This window comes from Fusarium phalaenopsidis, assembly GCF_050370095.1.
Source record: "Fusarium phalaenopsidis strain FUZ10S chromosome Unknown contig_32332, whole genome shotgun sequence".
Taxonomy (NCBI): domain Eukaryota; kingdom Fungi; phylum Ascomycota; class Sordariomycetes; order Hypocreales; family Nectriaceae; genus Fusarium; species Fusarium phalaenopsidis.
The window spans coordinates 3,470,347-3,487,214 of NW_028145391.1; the positions used below are offsets into that span (position 1 = coordinate 3,470,347).

Consider the following 16,868-nt stretch of genomic DNA (forward strand, 5'->3'; position numbering starts at 1 on the left):
GCTCCTATATGATGATGAAAGAGGATGAATGCGTTCTTTTTTTGTTCTGGACCTTCCATTCAGTCTGATTCACTAGGCAAACAAATACCACCTCAGCTATAGCCATATAACCGTTGACAGGGGCTTGACTATCGCAGTAGGTTTCACGCCTTGAGCTATGGTGCCTCTGATTAGTAGCCTCTATTCTAGATGCCATTTATGGCGTGTTTGTATATATCCATAGAAACCAAGCCCCCTGCATCATTTGTCTCTTCTCAATAGAGACGTTTTTATTCAGAGAAGCCGAGCTCCTTCAAAATAGCATTGTTGTGCTGCCCCAAGGCGGGAACAGGATCCATCCTCGCAGAGTCCACGTCAGGGACGCCGGGCGGGAGAAGAGCAGGAACTTTACCAGCCGGAGTGTCAATCTCGGTCCATCTGCCTCTGGCTTTCAGCTGGGGGTGCTCCCAAACGCCCTGCATGTCGTTGACGTTTGCGTTGGCAATGCCGGCCTTGTCCAGTCTAGCGAGAACCTCTGTTGAGCTGAGATCTGAGAAGGCCGCGCAGATGATCTCTCTGAGGGCTACTCGGTTCTGAACTCGAAGTGAGTTGCTGTTGAACCGCTCATCCTTGGCGAGGCCTGCGTTGCCCAGCACTTCGGCGCATAACTTTGCCCACTCGCGCTCATTTTGCACTCCCATCATGACTGATCCTCCATTTGCTGTGTCAAACGGGCCGTAGGGGTAGATAGCAGCGTGTGCTGCGCCTGCGCGGCTGGGACCAGCTGCTCCCTCAAAGGCATAATACAGAGGGAATGACATCCACTCGGTCATGGCCTCGAGCATGGATATATCAATGTGCGAGCCTTTGCCCGTCTTTCCTCGCTTGAGGAGCGCAGCGAGGATGTTTTGGAAGGCAAATGTTCCGGCTGAGATGTCGGCGATAGAGATTCCAACCTTCGCTGGCTCAGATTCTGTTCCTGTCACCGAAAGGAGGCCCGCTTCGCTTTGGACCAGTAAGTCGTAGGCCTTCTTATCCCGGTACGGTCCGTCTGAGCCATATCCTGAGATGTCGCACACAATAAGACTCTCATGCTCATCCTTGAGCGCGTCAAAAGAGAGGCCGAGACGCTGGCTAGCCCCCGGGGCGAGGTTCTGCACCAGAACATCAGCCTTGGCCAGGAGCGCCTTGAGCACCTTGAAATCCCTGGGGTTCTTGAGGTCGAGTGCCAGACTCTCCTTGGAGCGATTGGTCCAGACAAAGTGCGACGCCAGACCTCGGACTCTCGAGTCATAGTTACGGGCAAAGTCGCCCTCGCCTGGGCGCTCGACCTTGATGACGCGGGCGCCTAGGTCGGCGAGTTGACGGGTGCAAAAGGGGGCTGCGATGGCATGTTCCAGGCTGACGACTGTGACGCCATCTAAAGGGAGGATCTTTTGGGGAGATTGGGTGGCTGTGGAATAGTGGCGAGGCATGAGTTGGAGTTTACTCCGAGGTCTGAAGACGAGATTGGATCCTTTTGACCGAAGGGTATGAGATGTTGGTGTGGTGTTGAACGATGTCGAGTATGTTCGGATTTGTCGGCCAAAGAGGGACGCCACCTTGGACGCCATGATGCTTCAACGATGCTTGGTGAATCTGAAAGCAAAGTAGAATGGATCGGTTGAGCAAGAGCAGTTGTTGGACATTTATATATAAAAGAGATACCAGTAACTGAACGTCAATGAGTATAAGTCAAGAGGCCGGCTCGGCTTCTCGGCCGTGGAGTCGGCTACTTGTGAAGCGGAGCCATCATCCATCATGGCGTCGATCACTTCAACGACATCGGAACTGCATCTCCCTGAGTGAATGAGCTCGCTCGAATTGGTACCAAAACCTGTGGCTAGTGAAGCGTAACAATTGAAATAAAAATAAAGAAGTCGGCTGACCAAAAAAGGCACAGAAATTCGCTCATTTCTTTCCTCCAAATAAAACGCCGTGAAATGAGTTCCCCTCCCCCAAAACGCCCTCGTTGAAATCGTGCCGCGCTCTTTTTAGCATCAACATCATGACAAGATTTTCCCAGATGAAGTAGTACGGTGGTAGTGGTCGTTGTTCTCGCTGTTAAGGCTGGCATCCCGTGATGCCATTCTGAAACGCGGGTTGATCGGCAGACGTGCAGTAGCTTGGTGTCAACCCCAGAAAAGTGACCTTAGACCGTGGATTTCGTATAAATCCTAGCGATGGGTGTCGATTACTTGTTGGCGAGTGTGTCGCGAGGGACCACGCCCATGGCTTGTCGAAGGGAGGGCGTTAATGAGTCTGCTGAATCTCTCCGCGATTCTCTCCTCCATGCATCGTCGGTTCCGCGATCTTGTGTCGGTGTGTACGCTGGCGGTGGTGCTTGAGGCATGCGCGACGTCTGCTGCGGCTTCGAAGGGGCGATTCCGTAATCATCCAGCTCTTGAACGTCCTTTACGTCTTCCAACCTGTCCATCCGCATACGTCTCCGGTGTAGGTAGCACAAGAAAGCTAGGATAAAGCACACGGCCACAGCACTGCGACTCGAGTCAGCTTAATGATCAATGTACTTTCCAAAGCTGGTGAGTCCTACGCAGCGACGATGAGAATGACCATTGTAGCTCCCATCGTTGGGGCGGGCTTCTCGCAGACGTTGCTGTTGGGCATGGGATGACATGTATCCTTCTCCTCGCGAGGGAGCACTCGCGTGACGTCCCAGTCACCGGCGCGAGAGGGGACCGCGTCTATACTCGAGTCAAGAAACATGGTGAGAGATTGATGAATAGATGACAAGTAAAACAATCAAGGGTTAAGTTGGGAGGAGCAAGAAGGCGTGAGAATGGAAGGAGGTAAGAAACAAAAAATGGATGAATGAATGGATGTCAGCCACCCTTGACCATGGATGATGAACCACCCACGAAATGTCCCTCTTTTTAGATTCTTTGTCAAATGATGGCTTCCCAGGAACATACCTAACCGCAGAACGGGCTCGGGGTGCTCCAATGTTTCAGAGAAAGCTCAGCCCCAGGAGAAGGGCCCAGGGTCTCCTTTGACCGGGCGGATGACAGGACCGATCCTTTCGAGAGGGGAGCGGCTCTCGGGCTCTAGCTACGCCCCGGATAATACGAGATGTCAATAATTATTGAATCTAGACTTTTCTCCATTACGGTGATGACGAGTCCTTCACGAGTCCCCAGAACCATCGTCTTGCACACATCTCAAGTCTGGACTTCTCAGTCTCAGCCTTGAACCTCATCACGAGCCACGCGAGCGGTCATCAAAGTGAAACCGCCCATTCCCTCATGTAAAACGATGCAAAATCACTGGATTCCTTCCCTCTTTCCCTTTGACCAACATCAAGCGCTAATTTTAAACCTGTCAATGAACCCCTTTCTGTGGAGGGATGTTAATTAAACCAAGTGGAGTCTCAAATCCCTGTTCACACCCCCCTTTCGGCTCTGGGCTCCGAATAAGGGATCTGCCCCTAGCAGTCTCACGTTTTTTGCCAAATCCCCAGATTAAAGGGCGACTAGGATTGCAGGAGATCGGAGAGGCGCAGTTCCGGTTTGTTGGTGATGGGGACGGTGACGGGCCGGTTCCTTGATCACGAGGCGGGACGAGTCGTCATCGACGCAGGGACTGGTCATGCACTGATGTCTTTTGTCTTACCAACAAGACGGCCAATGTGAGACTCCCTGGGGCTCGGATGACCCAGCATAGACAGCATATCCTTGGCCATGAGAGTTCTAGAAACTTGGCAGGCTTGGATGGAATGGGCCTGGCTGTTTCGGATGCGACAGCAAGTCGAAGTTATAGCCTATTATTTATTGCGAGACCCATGTTGGTGGTGGTTTGAAGCTCCCTTGACTTGACTTATACATATGCAGGCAGTTCAAGTCGCGTATCCTGATGCTCAATACGCAAGTGACGTCCGCACCTCGTGACATGGGCAAGCAAGCAAGCTCCAATCAAGATCGCCAAGAGAGATCCGTCTATAGTAGAATGAGCTAAGCAGAGAAAAACGTGGCTACAGCCAAGATAACCGTGAACAAGCATTAGCCATGGCGGTAAACGTGGCTTCAATGATAACCGTCGTCTTTGCTATTTTGAGAATACTACCGAACTCACATCTCCTAGCTGTCTTGGCAATTGAAAAAGTATCGCGATGGTATCCTGCGCTGCGGCCTCTGTTGAATGGCCGGGATGCCTGAGGTGGGCAGGTTTTAGATAAGCTCCGAATTCATAGTTGCTCGGACGCGGGAGTTGAAGCAGACACTCAAGTATCTTGAACTCAAGACATATACGCTGAAATGGCCAGGAAAATCTATAATATTGCCCCATATATAGCCAGCACGAACGGTTCATCTCCACTTCGTACAACAACCCTCCACATCCAGCAATAGCCAGGATGTATAATCGCTCAGTGAGTGACAAGGTCTTGTCTGTTGCGTATCGCAGGACTAAATTCTCTAATTGAAGACTTTCTTGGACTCTAATAGGTAATCTAACTCGAATTCACCAAGTTGCTAGGTGATAAACTGGTATTGCGACAGCCACCCATGACAGCTTGAGCTGACTGGTGCAATTCTCCCCTCAGCTCACCCAAGATCACGCTGAGACAACATGTCATACACAATCCTGAGTGCAGAAAGTTTAACCAGACTGCAAAGACGTCATATCAGCTGAACGTAGAAGCATCTCTCGCCGGCCAACGGAGAATGCGTACTTCATGTTAGCAACTTCAGCATAATAATATGCCAAGCAACCACCTTCGACTCATCCGAAGAGCCCCAAGTGAGGGCATTTCTGGCCTGATCAAATAACACAAGGCAACACATTTATCTCGATTTCGTCCCCAGTGCAACATGAATCCTCCGCAAAATGGAACAACGTTAGGCCGGATCTCACAGCCTAAATGACATAATTGCGGACTGCCAAGCTCTCTTTCTCGTCAACTCGCCCACTTGAAGGCATCTCCACTTTCACCCGCAACCTGAGTGAATATACGCAAAAAACATCATGTCATCCTACTCTTTGACCAAGCAGCTCCTCGCCACCGACGAGGAGGGCTACAAGAAGGCTACCCAGTCCGAGTTCCTCAGGCTAGCTGCCAATGGCCAGCTTTCTAAGGATATTCTTGGCCGGTGGCTCGCCAATGATCGACTCTACATCCATAGCTACTGTCGCGGGCTCGGTCTGCTGCTGAGCTTCTTGCAGTATCCTGACAATGTTCGACGGGGCCAGGACCCTGGAGCTGAGACAAAGCTTCTTGACTGGATTGTCGGCGCTTTGGCGAACATCCGGCGAGAGGAGAACTTCTTCATCGACACAGCGGCCGAATATGGCATCGAGATCAACCTTGAGACGCAAGCCAATGGCCGAGTTGCCGAGAGCACCAAACTTGAAGGTCTCCGTCGATGGGAAGCCTTGTTTCAATCGGTGGCCCCAGGTGAAAGCGATGCCCTTCCCTGGCTGGAGGCTGCGGTGGTGTACTGGGGAACCGAAAAGTGCTATCTTGATGCCTGGTCGTGGGCAAAGGCACAGCTCACTGTGCAGGATGACCCAAGCAAGGACGCGGATGGAGGTGCCGTGAGAAAGGAGTTTATCAACAACTGGACGTGCAAGGAGTTTGTCGAGTTTGTGGATGACCTTGGACGCATTATCGATGAAGCCGTTGCCAAGGAGGTTGAGAAGAAGGGCGAGGACTTCAAGGCCGAGTTGTTTAAGCGCGTGGAGGGCAAGTGGCGGGATGTTCTCCAAGCCGAAGAGGTGTTTTGGCCTACCATCTAGGGTAATCGATGCCTTCAGGGACCCCGGCTTTGCTTTCGACCAAAGGTAGGATGCTTCCTGTTGTTGGTTAAGAAAGAAGACTAAAGTTGCGGTAGTGCAAGACTAGAAAAGGCACAAAACGACGGGCTGAGAAAGGGTATCAGGTCTCGAAATTGAACATCTAAATTGAAGGGACGCCACCACCAAACGCCGTGAAATGCAGGTTTCATCATGTCGTTAGAAGGCAACTCGTCGCTTTCGGCCGGTGTACTTGGAGGTAGCCTTGACGATCTTGCCCTTGCGCTCCATCTGCTCCTTCTTCTTGATGATCCAAGCCTTGCTGCCCTTCTTCATGGCCGTGTTGTTGTTCTTGATGGTCCTTCGCGCATCCTGCACGTCGACGTCGTCCATGCCCTCGACCACACCTGTGATGTCGCCACCCTTGGACTCGAGGGAACCGCCACCGACTGTCAGGACGAGGTACAGCTTCACGTTCTTGGTGCCGGGGTCGTCCTCGAGAAGACCGGCGCCGAAGCCTGCCTTGACCGCCGCTTGGGTGATCATGTTTCTTTGCTGGTCGTTCTTGGGGTAGAATTGGCAGACGGCGCGGCCGCCGCGCTTGAGCGAAGCGTAGAGTCCGTTGAAGAATCGCGATAGTCGACCAGCGGGTGAGGTATCGCTCGTTTCGGCACTGCATAGCCATTGAATGGCTGAGATGCTGATGGCTGCATCAAAGGTACCAGCTCGGAAAGGTACACCCTGACCAATGTCGGCTAGCATTAGGTCGCCCTCGACATCCCTCTGAAGCGCAATATCCAGCATTGAAGGCGAAACGTCCATTCCGATCCAGGTGTGAGGGCCGCCCTCCTCGGGCTCGAGAGAAGAGAGGATCTCGCCCGAGAGACCGCTTCCACATCCGACATCGAGAATCAGGGAAGGCCCCTTGAGGTCGAGAAGCTCCAGAGCTCTCCTCGTCATGGAAGCCTGAATGTTCTGGATTCGCGAGCTCGTCGTGTACTTTCGGGCTTCGATATCGTCATAATGGACGTCGGCCGCACTGGGTTTTTGTGAGCTTGAGGGGCATCATGGCGGGGTTGTGATCGCATACAGGGTATCCTCGGGACGAGACATGGTGGTGGTGGTGAATTGAGGCGGCTGACTATGGTAAACAAGGGCGAAAAATAGGAAACAACGAAAAACTCGTAAATAGCTGAGCTGCTGTGGCTTCAAGCCTCCTCTTATCGCCGATTTCTGGTGTTGAGCAAAGATTGAACTTTTTGTGGTGGGCTGCAACTGATAAGATAAGCCAAGCTGCAAGGTCCGGCTGAACGGAGCGGAATATCAAGGCTCCGTCAAGGGGTGAAATTAGGCGAGCTGCGATTGGCAAGAGCAAATCCCTGAACGTGTCCTTTGAAACACTGCAAATACTTCTCGGCAACCTCGCGTTCCCCTTCTGCCTCCAACATGTGAACTCCAAACCTTGAGTGTTTGCGACTATCACAACCGCAACCATGTGGATTCTACCTCTTGTCGGCTACGCCGGAACGCTCATGGGCTTTTGCTTCTTGACTTTGGCAATTGCGTCGGGCCTTTACTACCTGTCGGAGCTTGTTGAGGAGCATAGCGTCATCGCGAAGCGCTTCTTGACGCGACTGATCTACTCGATCATTGTCATCCAGCTCATCCTCTGGCTGGTCGATGGATTCCCGTTCGGGGCGACCGTGCTGACCATTGTGTCGCACGTCATTTACCTGGGAAATATGAGACGCTTCCCCTTCGTCAAGCTCTCTGATCCCCTCTTCATCCTCTCGTGTGGTAGGTCTTGCGATTATCCAGGCATCGGCGCGTTCTAACAAGTTGTAGTTCTCGTGCTCGTCAACCACTACATCTGGTTCCGACACTTTTCCGATACACAGGCGCGCGCGTACCAGAGGACCTCGTACTACGACAAGGCCGATGTGCCGAGTTTCGCTCAGATCGCTTCGTACTTTGGCCTCTGCGTCTGGCTCGTTCCTTTCGCGCTCTTTGTCAGTCTGTCGGCAGGCGACAATGTCCTTCCGACCATGGGCACTGAGCCCGCCCATGGATTTGATGGGAAGAGCAAGCCTCAGGGCATGATCAAGGCCCTTGTTGATCAGATTCGTGGGGCGATTGGTCAGATATTCGGATCTTCTGCATCTCCCGGACTTGCCAGACCCTAAATAAAGGCATGGGAGTTCATCGGTTTAGGCCGAATATGAGTTGGGAGAAATTTGATGGTGTCCCAAACATCGACATCAAGCCAACGCACAATTGGCATACCATAGGAGCAACCTCGGATGGGTAAGTCGCATTTTTCTTTCTCACTTGCACACTCCCCTCGCATATGATGAACCAAACTTCACGCTAGATTGTATTTGACAAGGAACTCCTTGTATGATTCCATAAAAGTTATATCCTGAATTCGCTTGGGACTACATACGCTATACTTGACTACAATCAAAATTATCAGAACGCTAACTAGCCTCTCAGCTCCGATATCCATACGAGCATGCAAGTATGGTTTGTGTGCTTGACAACCACCGCCCTTTGTCATGCCCGAGACGAGGATTATTGCTCTGGTCCTCATGGACGGCTCGATGCTCTGTCAGGGCGTATCTTGATCGCTCGGGGAACACTGGCTTGTGTTCGTGGGCTCTTGCTGCTGATTGCAGACTGGTACCGACCTCGACTGGGGATATGTGTGGGCATTGGACAATCTCATGTCTATGGAGGTTAGCGTGATGGGCTGGTCGAAGGTTGATGGGTAAAGAGTGACTGTACCTCGTGAATGGGTCACCTTCATACTGGTGATGGAGTCATCGTGTCTGGCACTACCCTGAGTGGCCCCATTGACTGAGGGCAAGGTCGTCAAGGCGGATTGAGAGGCGTCCTGTGAAGCAGAAGGGAGAGCAATCGAGGCAAGGTTATGCCATGGCACCTCTTTTTCATCTTGACGTAGCCAGAGATTCACCACGGGACAGTTGGCAATTTTATGATCACTGAGGTTGGACCTTGACTGTCCCGGCCTTGGGACTTCAACAAACAGTGGGCTCTTCATGGCGAGGGATGGTAGATGAATGACAATTGGGACTGTATGGATGATTGCCGTGAATAGAGAACAGACATGTCCATCTGACCGGCGGATGAGGGCGGCTTTATACATGACGATTCAGAAGTTAGTTAGACTGTCAAAGTTTGTACTTCAAAGATGCTGTGATGCCGCGGGAGCGAGATAGGGGTCGAGGCAATCCATCATAGGACCACGACGCCCGGAGGGGATACAAGTAATCCAATCCGGCTCAGACATGAGTGGAGCTGCTCCCACATTCAGAGCACAATGGAGCACTCCGCATTTTGCACATGCAGAGGCAAGACGGAGCTTGTTCATCACGTGATCGGTGAACTTGCAATCATGATGGATCACGTGATCGGTACATGGCACATCTGAAAGTCATGTGATCGGATCTGATGCTCCATTGGCACTAGCGTTGTGTTGTCACCAGACTCAAAGTTGGGCTTGAGGCAGAGATGTGTGTTACAACAGGGCATCCCTTTGGAGGAGACTCAACCTTCTACAGGACCTGAGTGCATATCCTCGGGCTCCACCTCCATCACACCCTCCCGATGCCAACTTCTGTGCAGCCGGCCTCTGCCCATTGGCACACACCGAAGGCTCGGGATTTGCTTCAGACCGAGCGCTCAAGTCACCTTGGGCCAGGGTGTGTGTTCTTGGCAGCCTTTTTGTTGCCTTGTCTGACCATCTCGAGGCGTACCTGCCGAGGTATCTGCCTTGAAAACTTGGCCTCGCCTCCCAAGGCCCTGAGTTGATGGGCTGGTTCGCCGAGAATATGGATGGGTACCTGGTTAGGATAGGCTGATGCAGAGGTTGACGCCCTGAGGCGGTTGAGCCGCCACTGCAGCCGCCTTATGCCTTATATCCACTTGTGTATTAGGAAAGACGGCCTCGAGTATGTTGGTTGACTGGTTCCCTCTGTTTCACAACACGAAGAGGGAGCCAAAGCTGCTCATTACGGAGGCAGAGAGTTGTTTTCCCCGCCTAGTTATGCCATGGACCCCTGAAGAGTGCCATGCTTTGCAGCGAGACGCCCGTTCGACTGCCTTGATGCATCGCCAAAGGTACGTGTGGTTAACCAATGTGCATCGATTAGTCTACCCGACCAAGGTGCGTGCGCAATTGCCATCCGTTTACTGTACAAGATCCAATAAAGAAGCTCGTTCATTTTGAAGGGTCCTCTGCTCAACTCTTCTCCTTGGGTGGCTTAACATTTCCTGTCTCCTCTGGCTCCCCGTGGCGCTCGCCACTCCAAAATTTCTTGTCGACCTTGTCATCGGGAGCCTGATTTCCGTGGTCATGCTTCTTCTCAAAGTCCCGGTTGTGCTCCTCCACCTCGCGCTTCTGCTCCTCGGTGAGCGTGTCGGTCTGGGTGCTCCCGGGAATGCTCTGATTGGAGACCTTTGGCTGGGGCGGCGCGTTGGAGGAGCTTGCTTCAAGAGGTTCGCCGCCGCCCGTTCGGCCCTTGGCGTCCCCGCCTGCGAGACCGTCCACGAAACTGGCGTCGTTGTTTTGCTCTTGAGTGAGGATGCGGGTTTGGTGTAGAGGGCGGATTGCGGGTGTAAGACGCGGGGCGAGGCGTGCTGAGGGACGAAGGATTGTCGTGAAGCGCATTGTGTCGATGAGATTCCGATCTATGAGTTACTTTTAAGGCTGAGTATTGCTTCAGTTTGGTCTTTTAGGTCTTGTTTTATGTGAGGTTGCGATTTTGAATACAGGATCTTGAGGTCTGAGGTCTTGTTAAGCTCGTCACCGTCTCAATGGTGACGTCAAGACCATGACATCACTTGAGATGGCAACACACGTGCAAAAGAGATGAGCATGCCAAGCAGGGCAAGAAAGTTGACGTGAGACAAGGCGAACTGATTGACGTCTTTTTTCGGTAATCGAGATCCCCATTGTTGCGTTGACGATTGATCGTGCAAGGCCCACACGCATGGCGGCACGATACTGTGTTTCCGAAAGCTCAATCCATCCCGCTGAGATGAATGGGCGATATCCTATAGATGGAAATTATAAACGGGTATAGATCGCTTGATTTATTGTCCTGGCCTAAATTTCGCCTATGGTAGTCGCACTATTTGGGTTGTACTCAAATCTAGGCACAAGGCTAAGGCCTCGAAACTTTTGAAGTGGTTGACGATGCTGAACAGGTTGGTTTCGGTCAAAATGGGATTATAAATCTATCAGAAATAACATGTATGATGTGGTCCCTATCTATACAAGACGGCCCAACTCCAAGCTCTATCAATGCGGTACCCCTCTTTAAACAAATGAAATCCAGCTCTATCGTACAAAGCTCACCCCTCACTCATCATCTATGCCCTCGCAGGCGAGTCGCTGTAGTGACCCGCCGCTCGAGGCATCTGCCACTCCTGTCGCAACTCGACATCGCTGTCGCTCCGATCATCCAGAAGCTCCTTGCCCTTGTTCCCCGACAGCTTGTTCTTGATCATGGAGAAGAGACCTGGCATGTCAGAGTGAGGTCCAGTCATGATACGTCCGGGATGGACAAAGTTGAAGGCTAGAAGGGCCAAGAACATGGGGACTGCTTCCAGGAGGTAGAAGTAGATCTCGTGTGTTACGAGAGCGTTGTCTTCTCCCATGCCGCCGGAGAACTCAATCAGTCGGTAGATGATTCGGATCGAGATCATGGCGAGCGAAAGGTACAGGGCTGTAATAAGCATACCCCACGAAGAGGTGATAAAGTCCTTAAACCCTCCAGGACCCTTGAGCTTATGCATCTTTGCCTGGAATCGGATGCAAAGACCGACGAAGAGCACGATGAAGAACTCTTGGAGACCGATGCCACCCATGTAAATGTGAATCGCGCGCTGTTGCTCCTGGGGAGGCGCGCCGGGTCCTGCCATGCTGCCGCCGATGAGTTGGACAATGAAGGAGACAATGTCGAGACCGACAAAGATGGCGGCGAGCGTGGCGGCTGGCATGCCTAGGATGGAGCGGGAGGGGAGAAAGTAGTAGACCATTCGGCCGAGTGTCATGTATGCATATGCATTCACCCCTGCGCTGGTTAGTGGCTGGTTTGACGAAAGAGTGGGATGACATACAGATGGGTGCGAGTAGGATAAAGATCTGGAAGACCAAGTAGATACCATTACTCTGTTGGTCTTTGGTGCTTAGAGCTCGGAAGATGAAGGCCATCATCTCCCAGATACTCGCCATGATAATGACCCAGCACCACCTCTGAGACATGTTAGTCGGAGTTCAAATTTTGTGTAATGCATCTAAACGTACGGACCTTCTTGTACTTGGCAGCCTGCCATATATGCAAAACCATCAAACCACCGAACAAAAATGCAAACGTCAAAGCGGCAGCAAAGCTGGGGTAGTAGTGCCAGATAGCACCACATGTTCCTGGCGGGACGTAGCCGTTCTTATCAGGTGTAATGGTCTGTTTGCAAGTGGGGATGGCAATGTCGATTGTGTGCCCAGGAATCGTGACATGCGAGTTTGTCACACCGCCGATGGTGATGTGGTTTGTTGTTGTAAATATGCTCTTTGGTGCTGCCGTGGGCTCGTCTTCTCGCGGTGCGAGAGTGACTTTGCTGGGGGAGAGAGTTGGTGTTGGAGTAGTGACAGGGATGACGCCTGCTAGAGCCGTAGAGGCCGAGAGAAGGTGAAGAAGAAAAGATTTGGTGTTGAAATGCATCTTGTGTATTCTTGATGTGGAATTGAAGGTATGAGTGAAGAGTCTGCCCATTTCTCAAACATGTCCATCACAGCGTCCTTATATCTTCATTCTTCAACTCTTTTCAGTCTGAAGCAGTCCGAATGAATGGCGAAGCTTTGCGAATCTGAAATGCGAGCCGACCAATCAGCTTGTGCCTCAAAAGCCAGGGGCTCCGATGCGATGCTAAGCTCCCGCTGCTCAGCCCTACAGAACAACGCTAATTGAGCTTCGCAATTGCCCCGGTTTTGTGTGCCTGGCTATTCTTGGAAGCATGGTCAGGGGTGCTCAGGCTAAGAGAGATGATCTTTGTATTGTCTTCTATCTGCCAACTAGAATCCGATCAGGGTCAGGTTTAGCGATATGCTGTGCGAAACGTCCTCGCCGATAAAGTCCCTCCTCACTTCGACACCACCACCGGGCTTTGCAACTATCAGATTAATCGGCCTCCTTGCCAGCGTCTCCTTATCATCCCACAGCGGGGACTCAGGCATGTTTCTATCACAGAAGAAGCTCCTCACCCTCTCCAAGTCTGTCGGCAGTGTTTCATCGTCAATAACCTTGTCAGTAGGGAGTTTGACATCGTGTTCGACTTCTATGATCCGCTTTGATACGTCGTACACCAGAGACGCATCCCAGAGCGATTCTCGCGCATACGAGAGTTTCTTTAGTAACGCCAACGCTTCGACGCGCAAGTTAAAGTAGCGACACTTGAGGGTCAAAAAGTGCAGCATCGGGTTAAACCCCAAGTCAAACATGAACTTGGGCCTTGGGAGTCCCTCTCGATCAAGCGAGTCGTTCTGCTCGGCCGCGAGGCGCGCACACCTCACAACCTCCTCAAATTCAGACTTGCGCGAGTCGTAGCCCATCTCTTCCCTGTTGAGACACTCTGCAACCCAGATTCTGGCGACTATCTGCCGAGTCTTGAGCGCCAGGGATGTTGCATCTTCTCGACTGCCGGCGGCACGCGATGCCTGAAATCTTGCAAATGCATCTCCCCATGCTGTCATGTCACGGCCAAGGAAGAACTGCTCATCGAGCATTTCTTGTGGGGGCCTTCCTGGGTCGATATCGAGCCGGTAAGGGCCCGTTGCGCGTATGAGCCTAAACATGCGAATGCCGAGAAGATCAAGGGCATGCTGGGCTTCTATTAAACTGCGAAACACAGGGTTGGCGGCATTGTTGTTAAAAGCATGCGTGGTGAGGTGGGGGAAATCAGTGCCCGACTGGGCAAAGAATAGGGGAAAGATGCTCATTTGGGAAAACACAGCTGTGAGTTTGGAATTCTTGCCAGCCTGGTTGAGCAGCTGCACACCGTGGTAGGCATGGTTGAGGGCTGTATGTCGATCGCCCCGCAGGAACTCGATGCAGATGAAGAGGATGCAGACGAGCAGCACGAGATCCATGTCCGGGGATGGATCTTCGACAAGCCTCTTGATGGCCTGGTTATAGTGGAATATGGCAAACCTATCCATTGTTGCTACCCCAGATACGCTGGGGTCAAAGTTCTCGAAGAGTGAGCTGATGGCCATGACGGCATGACGCGCCGCGGGCTCGGCGTGGGCAACCTGCGTGACGAAATGGGTCCAGAACGAGCTGTCAAAGGGGCCCGAGATGACGGGGGCCACGGCGCGGTGGAAGAAGGACAGGCTGCGGGTTTCGCGGCCGTCTGCGGAGGGGAGGAGGCGCGGCTGTGGACGGAGCAGCACGTCCCAGGAGAGAGAGCCCACCGGGGGTGGTCGGTAGCCGTCACATGTACGGCCTGTGGAGGTGCATCTCTTGCATTTGGGCCACGTCTCGTCACACTTGACTTTTCTGGTTCTGGGTGATTGTCGTGTTAGTGGAGAGTTTGTGTTTGAAGCTGGGGTATGTGTGACGGACTTGCATGTTAGGCAACCTGTCTTGACTTTCTGAGAGCCCATACGCGCCATCTCGAATATTCTGACAACGTTGGCTTCCAATAAGAATTCTCAAGTCTTTGGCTTGGTTGCGGAAGGGAAAGAGTTGTCGATGGTGTCTTGAAGCAGAGTGAGATACCAGAAATGAGCCACTGACACAAGGACTTGGTGTTGCTGGGGCTGTGCCGGGCTTAGCCTCCGATCGACCGGGGCTTGGTGGGGCGGCGGGGCAAATGCGAGCGGACGAATCGCCGTGACAGGATGCCGAAGAAGTGGAGATATTCGGCATGGAACCCCGGTCGTTGGGATGAACGTTGCACTGACATATTAAGGGCCATTGCTACACACATATTTGGAGAATTACTTGGCTGTCTTGATTGTAGTTACAAAGTCTACTCGCACGCCAGCGAGCTATACATGTTGCCGTGTCCCGAAAGATATCCCTTTCTGTGGTCTTTCTCCTCCTTGTCATCACCACCCAAGTCCTCCTCGCCAGGACGAGGAATACGATCCTCAATAGCCCAGGCAACTCTCTCAGCTCCGCTCTGCGCACCTCCCAAGTTCGGCGCCGCAGGTCCAATCCTCAGCGCGGCCAGTCGTCCCATCATGAACAGAGGCACGTCGTCGTTCCACATGAGGTCGTTGTTGATACAGGGGAACCCGCCGCGTCCCTCGATTGGATGCTTCTCTAGTATCGTCTTTAGGTAGGGAAGTGTGGTGAAGGCGGTTTGAATGCCGGTCGCAAAGTACAGGTAGTCCATTGGGGGCATGTCCTTGATGGGTGGGTTGGTCTGGATGGTCCAGGTACCGTCTCCGTCGACTCCTTCGAATTTGGCTTCTACGATGCTTGTCTCTGTGAAGATCTCGAGCTTTTTTGCGGCGAGATGCCTGTCAAGACGCTTCAGGAACCGAGCGGGAATACTGCCTCCCTCTCGAGCCTCCTTGATGATCTCTAGTCTTTCATCATCCGAGTCGGCAAACCAGAACTGGGCCTGCTTGGCATTCTTGTACTTGCCCATCCAGTCGAGGGAAACGTCGAAATGCTTGACGCGAATAGGTCCGCGCATGATGTGCCACACCTTGGTGACGCCCTTGCGGATGGCAAGATCTGAGAGCTGGGCAGATGTGAGACCGCCGCCGACAACCATGAGGTTTGTTTGCTTGCGAGCCGCCATGCGCTTCATGACGACGGGGGACGGGAACTCGGGGATGTACATGCTGTGGCACGCCTGAGGGAGCTTATCCGTCTCGGGCATGCCGGGGATGCGAGGGATCTTGGCCACGTTTGCTGGACCGACGGCTAGGACGACAGCGCGGGCGTATCGCCGGACCTTGTTGGACGTGACGGTGAAGAGGTCCTCGCCGTTGATGGAGATACCCTTGACCTCGCCGTAGTCGAGGTGCTCGAGGGTTTCATGGCGGATCAGGTCTGGGCCCAGTCTGTATCGAGTGGCAACGTGCTGGCAGTGGTCTTCGAAGAGTGACGCCGAGGGGTTGTAGTAGTCATTCTGCTCCCGCAGGTTGATGTCGACACGGGCTTCTTGTCTGCAGATGAGAGTTAGTCACCATCATACCTGAGTGGTTTATGGGACTTACCTTCTCCCACAAAGCTTCTGCCCCATCATCTTCTTCTTAGCATGCTTGCTAACCTCCTTACCAACGCAATGGCGAATCTCAATCAGCTCGTCCTTACGGCCGTTCATATACGCATGCGAAAGCAAAGCATCCCGATCCTGCGGATCAACATGCCAAAGCATAGGACTCCTCAGATGCGAAATGTCATACATCTTGAAGAGCCTCTTCCACCTGCCCATCCAGTTGCCGTCATCAGCGTCGAGCACGAGCATGCGGTACTCGGGCTGACTCTCGGGTTTGCGGCCGTTTGTGACTTTGCCGCTTCGAGAGTTCTTGAGGGTCACTTTGTTCCCGTATTTGCTTATCCAGTGGAAGCGGCGGTGTTCTTCGTCGGTGAAGAGGGCGGCCGGGGTGTGTTCGCGGAGACGGGCGGCGATGGCTAGGCCGCAGGGGCCGGCGCCTACGATGAGGACGTCGTAGATGTCTTCTTCGACCTGGATTGGGCCGTCTGCCATGTTGGTTTTGGTCTCCATTGTTGATGAGGGGGAAGGGTGAGGAGAGACCTGCAGTTGGAAGAGAAGGCTGGGTTGTCTATCGATGCCCCCTCTGTGTTGTTGCCTCCTCTCCCCTCATGTTCACTGAGTGACAGGACGATTGAGGACCCTGTTGGCCTCCTACACTGCCAGTCCCTCACAATGGCTTATCTGATTGAGCAATTGAGTCGTTCCTACTGAATCACCACGACCTACCTTGATGGGCATTACATCACGGGGACATCAAGGTCCTCAGTGCCATTGAAACTCAGGGTCCAATGCCCAGAGATATGCCGAGGACCCTGAGAAGCTCCGGTACTGGATCGAGGTCT

General features: G+C 52.7%; 9 protein-coding genes across 9 annotated transcripts; 2 read left to right on the plus strand and 7 right to left on the minus strand.

Moving 5' to 3' along the window:
* Window positions 1-269: 269 nt before the first annotated feature.
* Window positions 270-1,454, minus strand: LRP88_14093 (CaiB/BaiF CoA transferase family protein; the record flags this gene model as incomplete). The annotated part of the gene is made up of 1 exon (XM_083250445.1): window positions 270-1,454. One exon carries the CDS (start codon window positions 1,452-1,454, stop codon window positions 270-272), a length of 1,185 nt encoding a protein of 394 aa, XP_083094779.1.
* A 758-nt stretch (window positions 1,455-2,212) lies between these two features.
* On the minus strand, window positions 2,213-2,745 carry LRP88_14094 (uncharacterized protein; the record flags this gene model as incomplete). Its single annotated transcript, XM_083250446.1, has 2 exons — window positions 2,213-2,516; window positions 2,573-2,745. The coding sequence occupies 2 exons, from the start codon at window positions 2,743-2,745 to the stop codon at window positions 2,213-2,215; spliced, it is 477 nt and encodes a 158-aa protein (XP_083094780.1).
* A 2,253-nt stretch (window positions 2,746-4,998) lies between these two features.
* LRP88_14095 (uncharacterized protein) lies at window positions 4,999-5,769 on the plus strand (the record flags this gene model as incomplete). The annotated part of the gene is made up of 1 exon (XM_083250447.1): window positions 4,999-5,769. The coding sequence occupies one exon, from the start codon at window positions 4,999-5,001 to the stop codon at window positions 5,767-5,769; it is 771 nt and encodes a 256-aa protein (XP_083094781.1).
* Window positions 5,770-5,985: 216 nt separating this feature from the next.
* Window positions 5,986-6,879, minus strand: LRP88_14096 (18S rRNA (guanine1575-N7)-methyltransferase; the record flags this gene model as incomplete). Its single annotated transcript, XM_083250448.1, has 2 exons — window positions 5,986-6,805; window positions 6,857-6,879. 2 exons carry the CDS (start codon window positions 6,877-6,879, stop codon window positions 5,986-5,988), a joined length of 843 nt encoding a protein of 280 aa, XP_083094782.1.
* A 380-nt stretch (window positions 6,880-7,259) lies between these two features.
* Window positions 7,260-7,949, plus strand: LRP88_14097 (transmembrane adaptor Erv26; the record flags this gene model as incomplete). Its single annotated transcript, XM_083250449.1, has 2 exons — window positions 7,260-7,560; window positions 7,612-7,949. 2 exons carry the CDS (start codon window positions 7,260-7,262, stop codon window positions 7,947-7,949), a joined length of 639 nt encoding a protein of 212 aa, XP_083094783.1.
* A 2,078-nt stretch (window positions 7,950-10,027) lies between these two features.
* On the minus strand, window positions 10,028-10,456 carry LRP88_14098 (uncharacterized protein; the record flags this gene model as incomplete). The annotated part of the gene is made up of 1 exon (XM_083250450.1): window positions 10,028-10,456. One exon carries the CDS (start codon window positions 10,454-10,456, stop codon window positions 10,028-10,030), a length of 429 nt encoding a protein of 142 aa, XP_083094784.1.
* A 704-nt stretch (window positions 10,457-11,160) lies between these two features.
* On the minus strand, window positions 11,161-12,512 carry LRP88_14099 (RTA1 like protein-domain-containing protein; the record flags this gene model as incomplete). Its single annotated transcript, XM_083250451.1, has 3 exons — window positions 11,161-11,864; window positions 11,962-12,046; window positions 12,102-12,512. 3 exons carry the CDS (start codon window positions 12,510-12,512, stop codon window positions 11,161-11,163), a joined length of 1,200 nt encoding a protein of 399 aa, XP_083094785.1.
* A 350-nt stretch (window positions 12,513-12,862) lies between these two features.
* Window positions 12,863-14,179, minus strand: LRP88_14100 (uncharacterized protein; the record flags this gene model as incomplete). The annotated part of the gene is made up of 1 exon (XM_083250452.1): window positions 12,863-14,179. The coding sequence occupies one exon, from the start codon at window positions 14,177-14,179 to the stop codon at window positions 12,863-12,865; it is 1,317 nt and encodes a 438-aa protein (XP_083094786.1).
* Window positions 14,180-14,820: 641 nt separating this feature from the next.
* Window positions 14,821-16,518, minus strand: LRP88_14101 (uncharacterized protein; the record flags this gene model as incomplete). Its single annotated transcript, XM_083250453.1, has 2 exons — window positions 14,821-15,973; window positions 16,025-16,518. 2 exons carry the CDS (start codon window positions 16,516-16,518, stop codon window positions 14,821-14,823), a joined length of 1,647 nt encoding a protein of 548 aa, XP_083094787.1.
* Window positions 16,519-16,868: the final 350 nt, after the last annotated feature.